The sequence below is a fragment of the Mus pahari genome, chromosome 4 (assembly GCF_900095145.1).
Source record: "Mus pahari chromosome 4, PAHARI_EIJ_v1.1, whole genome shotgun sequence".
Taxonomy (NCBI): domain Eukaryota; kingdom Metazoa; phylum Chordata; class Mammalia; order Rodentia; family Muridae; genus Mus; species Mus pahari.
This window is the reverse complement of record NC_034593.1, coordinates 51,732,734-51,741,849: the sequence shown is the minus strand read 5'-3', so window position 1 is coordinate 51,741,849 and position 9,116 is coordinate 51,732,734. Positions and strand designations below refer to the sequence as shown.

Here is a 9,116-nt window from a genome sequence, read left to right as displayed (position 1 = left end):
CCCTCCTTCCCCTCCCTCTCCCTCTCCCTCTCCCTTTTCTCCTTCTCCTTCTTCTTCTTTGATAAGATGGGGGTTAGAACTGTGTGGTTACTGAACATTTTCTTTTAATTCAAATGTTCTGTGATATATACAATGACCTGCTGGTTTAGATGAGGTCCTTGAGGACTTGAAATTGTCCAACCCTTTTAGTATCTGTCACTTAATATCTTCCCTGACTGGCAGATTTTGGCAACCATTTTTAGAAGTAGTGAGTTGTGTCATGCTTTATGCACACCCTGTGTCGGGTCCCAGGCTCATTTCTTTCCTTCCCCGTCGCACTCTTTTTAATTTTTTATGTGGAAAGTGGGAGGCTGGAAAAGGATCTCCCGAGGAAAGGACCGCTTTGGAGCTTAGCAGCATGGGCTAGCTGGTTCTAAGAGCAGGCCGTCCCATCAGCACCCAAATGCCTGAATCCAAACAAAGAAGGCACCACAGGGACAGCCAAGACTGGGTGGGGAACAGTCCTCTTCATCTCCTTCTTTGTTCTTCTCCATGAATTCCTAGTCTGTCCTCCATGAAAAAATGCCCATCAATCTAACTTCTCACCCTGCAAATGGCAAGAAGTCATCGGTCTGCTTAACATTTAGATGTTAGTCTTTACCCAAAAAGAGGTTCTGGATGTTACTCTGTACACATTGGGAAATGTCAGGGAAATACTTTTCAAAAGGCAAACATCTGTTTTCCCCTGACCTTCATGGCTCCCTTCTCCCATTTCCGTATCAAAAGGCCAACAGAATCAACATTGCTTAACAATCAGAACTGCAGCCATGTGGCCTAGTGCATTAAAGTGCAATGTACCAGCCTTCTTTTCCTCTAACTCATCTTGCCCACTGACACTGACGGCAGGCCAGTTACTGCCTCAGAATACTGAGAAAAAAGACCTCAAGTTACTGTTTTTTTGGAGTGTGTGTGTATGTGTGCCTGTCTCTGCTTCCAGAGTGCCAGGGATTAAAAAAAAAAAAAAAAGCCTAAATATGTCTGGATTTTGGATTTTAGAGATTTAAAAAGTATTTGTTAGTTAGTTAGTTTGTTGTTTGTTTGGTTTTACACATAGCCCTGGCTGTCCTGGAAATTACTATGTAGACCAGGCTGTCTTGCCTCTGTCTTCCGAGTGTTGGGATTAAGGTGTGAGCCATTATTCTTGGTTTAAAATTTATTAACTAGTTCATACAAATGGTACACATTTTAAAATTCCCAATGATATTTTAATGTATGTAACCTTTTTAGATTTTCTTTTTTATTTTAATGTCTGTGATTGCTTTGCCTACATGTATGTATGTGCCATGTGCATGCCTGGTGTCTGTGGAAGTCAGTAGATGGGGGTTGGATCTCCTTGTGAGCCACCATGTGATTATGAGGAACTGAACCTGGCCTTCTGCAAGGGCAGCACATATTCTTAAGCATGGACAGTCTCTCCAGCCCCTTGATATTTGTAATGTTTATACTGAGATTGCCATTGCTATCTCCCAAGCCATTTGCCATTTCTCTATGGGGAAAACCTACAAAATCCCCTTTGCAGCTTCGAAGAATGTGCACTGTGTTATTTTATCTATAGGTACTTCAATGCACAGTGGATCTCCCTGATCCCACCTAAATGTCTTCTACAATTTGATCAGGCTCAACCCCTCCCACCGCCCCTTATGTTCTCAGCATCTTCTTTAATGTGATGTTGAAACCTCACAAGAGGGCATCCGATCCCATTACGGATGGTTGTGAGCCACCATGTGGTTGCTGGGGATTGAACTCAGGACCTTAGGAAGAGTAGTCAGTGCCCTTAACTGCTGAGCCATCTCTCTAGTCCCACTCCTTGCTTTTTAAAGTTCACATTTCAATCCCTAAATACCCAAGCCTTTGTTTTCGACCTTTGGAAGACAAAATAGCCAATCCTGCTTGATGATGTAGGTTAATCAGGTCACATGATTCAGTCTAGTCACTGAGCTATGAATTATACTGCTTTTGTATCCACAATTTAGGTTTAAGACAAAGGTATATGATAACACTCTTTAGTTAACTATGGTCTTTGTGGTATTACCATAAATGAGTTCGTTCAAATTGTGTACAACAGTTAGTGGATCAGGAAGATCCACTGTGCTGTAGCCCTGATGTAACTATAGTTAAAATAATACAGTGGACATTCTATAATGCTCCAAAAGGAATTTGGTTTGAGGAAAGCCATGATTGTACCACAGCCATGAACAGAGTGAGAGACTTCCGTAAGATGACAGTTTCACAACTGAGCAGGTACCCGAACCTGACTCATTTGAAAAACTAGAAGCATCAAGGCAGGATTAGAGCATCAGTTAAAGTCCCGGGTTTTGTTTTTTGTTTTCTCTGAGACAGGGCCTCACTATGTAGCCCTGGCTATTCTGGAACTCACTGCACTCTCCCAGCCTCTGCCTCACAGGTCCTGGGATTAAAGGCATGTGCTGTTCGTTATGCTTGGCTTCAAGTCTCATTAAAAAAAAAAAGAAAAAGAAAGAAAGAAAACAAAAGCTCATTTTACTTACAAATTCTGTATTCTATAAAGCTAGAATCACATTTTAAAAGAAAACTCATCTGTACTCATCTGTACTATTCTAAGGCATCTTAAAGTTTTTCTATATACAATTCAGTTTTGCTGGAGAAACCTTGTGTGACCCTGGGTACGTAGGTAAATAAGATAGTTACACAATTCCAGCATTTTTGCAGATGGCAAGTCATAAAGAAGTTTAGTACAAGACGATTCTTTGATACACATATAAATTTGTCATTTATTAACAGTGAAAGCAAATTTGCATAATAATAACATGAATATGATCATCTCTTTTTACATAACGAAGTAAGACGTGGCTGGATATTTAATACATCAGAGTACACATTTTTCAGAGTTGATCGATATTTTGCTTTTATGGTTGGCAGGGCTGAGGTGGCTACTTTGCATACACACGCAGTACAAGATGGAAGAAGGGTGTTTAGAGTCACATCAGGGAATGGTTGGAAACTCAGTTCCCATCCAAGCCAAAATTTAGCTAACAAGTTATTTTGAAACTCAAGCCAGCAACTCACATAGAAAGTGTTAAAATCAAACATTCTAACAATATAATACAGTGGAAATTAACTTGATACTTACGTGCTAAAGATGATGTAGGGAGCTACTAAAAAGCCTTTGTTTTCCATGATGTTTAGTAGAGCAGGAAGCCTTATATGCCATCTGTAGTGTGAGACAGTCTGAACTGAGCCCTAGTGTTCTAAGTACTGTGTGTCTCCAGTGTGTGTGTGTGTGTGAGTGGATGTGCGGTGTTCATCAACATTGTGTGGTATGAGTGGATGTGTGGTGTGAATGAGTGGATGTATGGTATGCATCGTCATTGTGCGGTGTGATGTGGATAGCTAGGTGGTGAGCATCGTCACTGTGTGGTGTGAGTAGATTGGCAGTATGCGTCACAGAGTGTATGGTGTTGCAGGATGTATAGTGCACCGTGTGCTCTGCAGCTTCAGCACCAAACCTGCAATGAAATCATGTCATACAACGTACAGTTCCAACTGAAACACCTCCCATTTACTACACATTCAATTTTGATTTAGTTTTTACTCATTCAGAAAAATTTTATTGTTGCCAGACCTTTTAGGCCCTCACCATTCAGCTGTGTGTGACCCCCATAATAAGAAGATGGGCACCAAACAATTAAAAACTTTGTTTCCGATAGATACGCAGCTAAGTGCTCAGGCTAGATGTGGTAGGTTGGATACTCTCAATACAGGTATGATAGAAGTGACTAAGCAAACTTGATATCCAGTAGACTAATTTATTCAGGCCTGGTGCTTTGCTCCATCTCAGCATGTCATAACTGTGGCCAAGCCATTCTCAGAAGCTATTACCCCGGTGCCATCACACCCCTGTGGATTCCGAGCAGTTAACTGGGTTCTATTATCAGAGTCCCATATGTACCAAAGCATCTGTGCTCCACAAGCCACCACGGGTGATTAAGACTCACTGGTGGGCTGGGCTGGAGTCAGGGGCATGCTCTCCAGCTGAGAAAGATTCAGGTGAGGGACTGGGAAAACCATTTTTAAATGGACCTGTCATATCATCAGGTCCCCTTCTTTTAAAGGCTGGGCCATGAATCTCATTCTGTCTGACCACTTAGCCGTCAGGAGCTTGGCTGGACACCTTGAGTGTGTGGGTGATATTAAGAAAAATGGAACCATGGAGCTTAGTCAGAGAAATCTCTTTTGCCAGATTTTCATAATGACCGGCTGCAGACGTGCTGAGTGGAAAGGCAGATCAAGAGCATTTCCGTAAAAAGAAAGAGATCTCGCCCCCTCTTACTCTCTTTCAAGAAAATGAATAGCTGAACACCATGAGGCAAAATAGGTCTTTAAAAATAAAAATGTCTTTTATGTAGAGAAAGACAAGTCAAGAAGAAAGGCAGAGCCTCTGCTACGGCCTCCAAGGCTTTAACATGAGCAGAAGTTGCTATGCCGTGGCTGACATCACTATCAAAGGCTGCCTCTGTTTCTGGAGTCTTGCAGATGGCGTGAGCTGCATTTCACATCTGGCAGATGAAGCCAAGAGTGCTGACTAGACCAGAACTACTAGAACAGTGGTCCATGAACCTGGATGCAGCTTCGGATCACCTGGGGAGTCTTTAAAACCACTGATGCCAAGGCTCCATCCCAGAACTACTGGATCTGGCTCCCTGGGGCAGATGCTGGAGTCTTGGGTTGGTTTGACAGCCTGCCAGGTGGATGTAAGATGCTGTCAAGGTTGAGGATGACTGGAGTGATGGTGGTCAGGACCGGTGGCAGCAAGTGAAGCTAAGAGGTCAAAACTCTCTGGGGAATGAGGGAAGACCACAGGGAGAGGATGAGAAACAGTATTTAGGATTCCACATTTCAGCGATTCTTCTGGTCAAGTTCAAGCTAGGATCCTTGGCTTCCCATCACTGGACTGTACATATTCTCAAACCACCCAGTGGATAAATCTCCAGTGTGAAATGGCATATACTTCCCTGTCTGTCACAAAGGTGTTCTTTCTTTGCACTTCTGCCCATTTGTTACAGGTCCAGCTGGTTGAGCCAAAGAGTCAACTCTGCCCCTGATAGAACGGCTTCCAGCCGCTCCATCGCACCTGCCTGGGTCAGTGAAGCCACCTGATTTGCAGAACTTGGCAGAAGATTGGAGACATGATCTCTAATCACTTATGCAGAAACGAAGCTACCATTTGGAGCCACTTCTGCCTATTCAAAGTCTCTGGTCCTTCCAACAACTCACGTAGGGTCCCCTTTAGCTGTACACTATCAACCTGAAGACGATTTTAGACAGGGCGTTACAGAGTTGTGCCTCGAAATGTGCAACCCACAGGAAGTAGAAACAAGAACAGAAGCAGTCTATCAGACGATGGGGAGAGTGTGAGACAGTCATCAAATAAGCAAGGAACAAGAAAGCCAAAATGTCGGCATTTTTTTTTTAAAAAAAAATAGCAATAGCTGCCCACCTATGATGAAGGAAAAAGAGAAAAGATCTGAGCTATAAAATAGAAAGTTTGTCTTGATTTATTTCACATAATCCAGGGACTACAGTGGGAGGAGGAAGCTCTTTGGTGCCAGTGGAAGGCATGTAATCTGGTCACCTGTAGACCAAATGGCCCTTGCCCAGTCCCAGTGGTTGGTCCTCAGACTAGAAAATTCAGACACATCTTACTTTGCTGGGCAGCCCTCCACCTGTTCTCATCAGGTTAAAGAAATATTTAGGCAATTACTCCAAAGAGCTTCCACATAAACGTTCTCATCTGCATTTGGCATGATCTCTGAGACATTGCTTGCTTTCTTCTTTTTTTTCTTTGACACATAATAGTACATGGGCACAATGTGTGTGTGTGTGTGTGTGTGTGTGTGTGTGTGTGTGTGTGTGTGTGTTACAGTGATTAAATCAGAGTAAGTGGCACATCTGTTATTTGTGGTGATACCTTCAAAATCTCTTTGATATTTTGAAATATGCAATATACATTTTGTTAACTAGGGTCACCCTACAGTGCCTGTCTAATTGGAAGGTTGTGCCTGTTGATCAATCTCCCCCTCCCTGCCCCGAGCCTAGCCTTTGGAAACTCTCTATTTCTGTGAGATTGCTGTTTCATTATCCCCATTTACAGGCAAGGGAGCTGAGATGTTTAGAGATCTCATACATAGTAAAGACAAAACTACATTAGTCCCAAATCTTCATAACCCTAAAATCTTTGCTCTGCTTAACCTGACAGTCTCTTTCAGTTAATGCCTGGTTAACCCCAGCCATCAATGCCTGAATCACTGTAGTTATTATCACAATTACTGTATTTTTTTCAACAAGGTCAATGAAGGAGAGGTATGAGGAAAAAGGAGAGAAAGCAGGGAAGTCTGCAGGGTCAGTTATATTTCATTAAGCAGAGACTTTCTAAGTAAAGGAAGCGCAGGGCAAATGGCTTCTTGAGGCCTATGTACAGAAGATGTGTGAGTGGAAGGAGGAAAATAAGGCTGGGGGTGGAGGGAGGGATTGGCCAGGCCAGGCCAGACCTTGCTTGCTAGGCAATGTGACACCACTACAAAAATTAAAGCATGTGACAAGACAGACAATGGATGAGAAGAAGCAAAGGCAAGGAGTCCAGGAGGAGACATGCAGCAGCACAAAGCAGTGGCAGCGAGCAGAAAGAAAGGGGCACCGACCCCAAATTCCCCTACGGAAATCCTGCAACTTCACTTACGACAGAATAGCTTCAAATTTTCTACAAAGTTCTGGAAAACTGTTACAAGGTAGAGATAAGAAGAATGGAAGGAACAATTGTAGAAGGAAGATGAAGTGGGAGTTGGTCCTGTTTGAGAGTTTACCTGCAGAACTCAAAAAACACACATCTGTTCAATAACCTTAGAGGCCACGGGCAGTGTGGGATAGGAGTAGAGAAGTAGGCACCTGCAGATGGGAAGCAGTGGGAACCCTCACGTGGGAGGCAGCAGCTGGAAGCACAGCTGCAGATGGACTTTCTCAAGAAGGGATGAACAAGATACTAAGAGACATGTCCTGGAAGAGACTGCTATATATGAGGGAGAGGGTGGCTGAGGTGCAAGGGACTGGCTGAGGAAAGCCTAAGGAGGACAGACCATCATAGAAAACAGTTCACATGTCTAAACACCACAGGGATGTCAAGTAGGATGTGAATGTGGTCCAGAGTATCACAACCAGAAGGGCAGAAGGGACCTTCTCAAGGCAGCCATGGTAGAGTGGGGAAGGCAGGTATTTGCAGGAGTTAAAATGGCAACTGGACAAAAGAACCATGGCAAAAGGACTAGAGGTAAAGGGAAAGACTGAGATAAAGAAATAGCAGATTTCTTTAGGCAAGGCTAGGATGTGTGTCTATGTGTCTGTATGTGTGTGAGAGTGAATAGGTCTTCATGAAGACTGGACTTTAATCTCCAAAACTCATGCTAACAAATAAAGAATAAGTAAACTGTGTGTTGCATTTCCCCATAATTGGATAGGATTCAGATAGTATAGAGACCTGCTGCAAAATACAAAATAGTTGGGCAGTACCTAAGTATCCAAGGTTGTCTTACACACACACACACACACACACACAGAGAGAGAGAGAGAGAGAGAGAGAGAGAGAGAGAGAGAGAGAGAGAATTTCAAGAATGAAACATCAGAAAATATTTGTGACCTTGCATTTATCAAAGACTTCTTATCTTTGACATCTAAAACCTGATACATAAAAAGAAAAAAATTGATAAGCTGGACTTCATAAAAATAAGAACTGTTCTTCAAAAGACATGTCCCAGATATGGAAAAAATATTTGATTTTCTTATCTGATAGTGAGCTTGCATCCAGCCTGCATAAAGTTGTCTCAGAACTCAATTACAAGCAACCTAATAAAAACCATACAATAGGTATAAACAGACACACCACCCAAACTACTGAAAAGATCAGAAACAAGCTCACCAAGTGGAGACTATCTCATCAGTCATTTGAGAAATGTTCATTAAAACCACGAGACAGCCTACAGCTCCTAAATGGTGACGGTTTTAAAAACCCGGCTGAAGAAACCATGGGACAACTGGGCCCTTGCTGGCAAGAAAGGGTGGCGGCTGCATTTCGGGGAACACTTTGCTTTTTCTTCTAGTGTTAGGCCTGCAGAAGCTCGGGGGGTGGGATAAAAGAATGGAGAAAGGATGTGGAATGGCAGGACATCCTACATCTTGATTGCGGCAACAGTTAGACAAATTGAATGCATTGGTTAAATCTTGCAGAGGTCTGGCGAGATGGCTCAGTGCACAAAGGAGCTTGCAGCACAAACCTTGGAGATCTGAGCTTGAGCCCAGGAGCCCACATAGAGGTCCAAGGAGAGATTTCAACTCAGCATAGTCTCAATAATAATAGTAATGATGATGATGATGATGATGATGACGATAATGATGATGAAACTTAAAACTTACAGAATCAAAATGAGAGATTTTTTCTCATATTAATTTTATTGTTATTTTAAGTTTAAAGGGTGATCACAAAGGCAGCCATGTCACTGTGATTTTAGGGAAATTAATTATCTGTCCCTCAGTGAATTTACTTTATACACTTAAGGCAAAAGATTACTTCCTTCCTATTTTTGTAAAAAAATTGAATACGCCAGGCCAGACTTTGTAGATAAAGGAGCTTACCACCAAGGCCAAGGACCTGACTTCAGTGTCTGTGCCCCACACTGTGGAAGGGGAGAGCTAACTCTGCTGAAAAAGTCATTTTCTGAGCAGCACTAATATGACTTGCCCATGGCAGAAGCTGGGAACAGACCATGGACTATCAGGAGGTGTCACTTTAATGACATTGGGTAGTACGTGTCTGGGAAGTAGTCTCACGTGGTCTTCTGCTCTCTGAGGGTGAGTATTACCATCCAGGGTACAAATATTTACAGCTGTGGAGAAGTGGTCCCTAACCCAGCAAGACAACCTGGACTCCAGGAATCTCTCAGCTGTTAACAAGTGAATGGAAACTATTTGTTAAAGCAGGCAGCTGGATCCAACTCTCAAAACCTGTTCTCTACACAAGCTCTGCACATCACACACACACACACACACACACA

The 9,116-nt window shown here is 42.8% G+C and overlaps 1 protein-coding gene across 3 annotated transcripts in view; it reads left to right on the top strand.

Annotated features, from left to right (window-relative positions):
• The window catches only part of Clrn1 (clarin 1), a 34,242-nt gene that overhangs the window by 5,710 nt on the left and 19,416 nt on the right, over window positions 1-9,116 (top strand). Inside the window, exon 2 of one of the 3 annotated variants that reach the window (XM_021196779.1) lies at window positions 6,364-6,398. The exons of the other annotated variants lie outside the window; for them this stretch is intronic. Coding sequence (XP_021052438.1) covers window positions 6,364-6,398 — 35 coding nt within the window. The remainder of the gene's footprint in view (window positions 1-6,363; window positions 6,399-9,116) is intronic. 3 annotated transcript variants of the gene reach the window in all.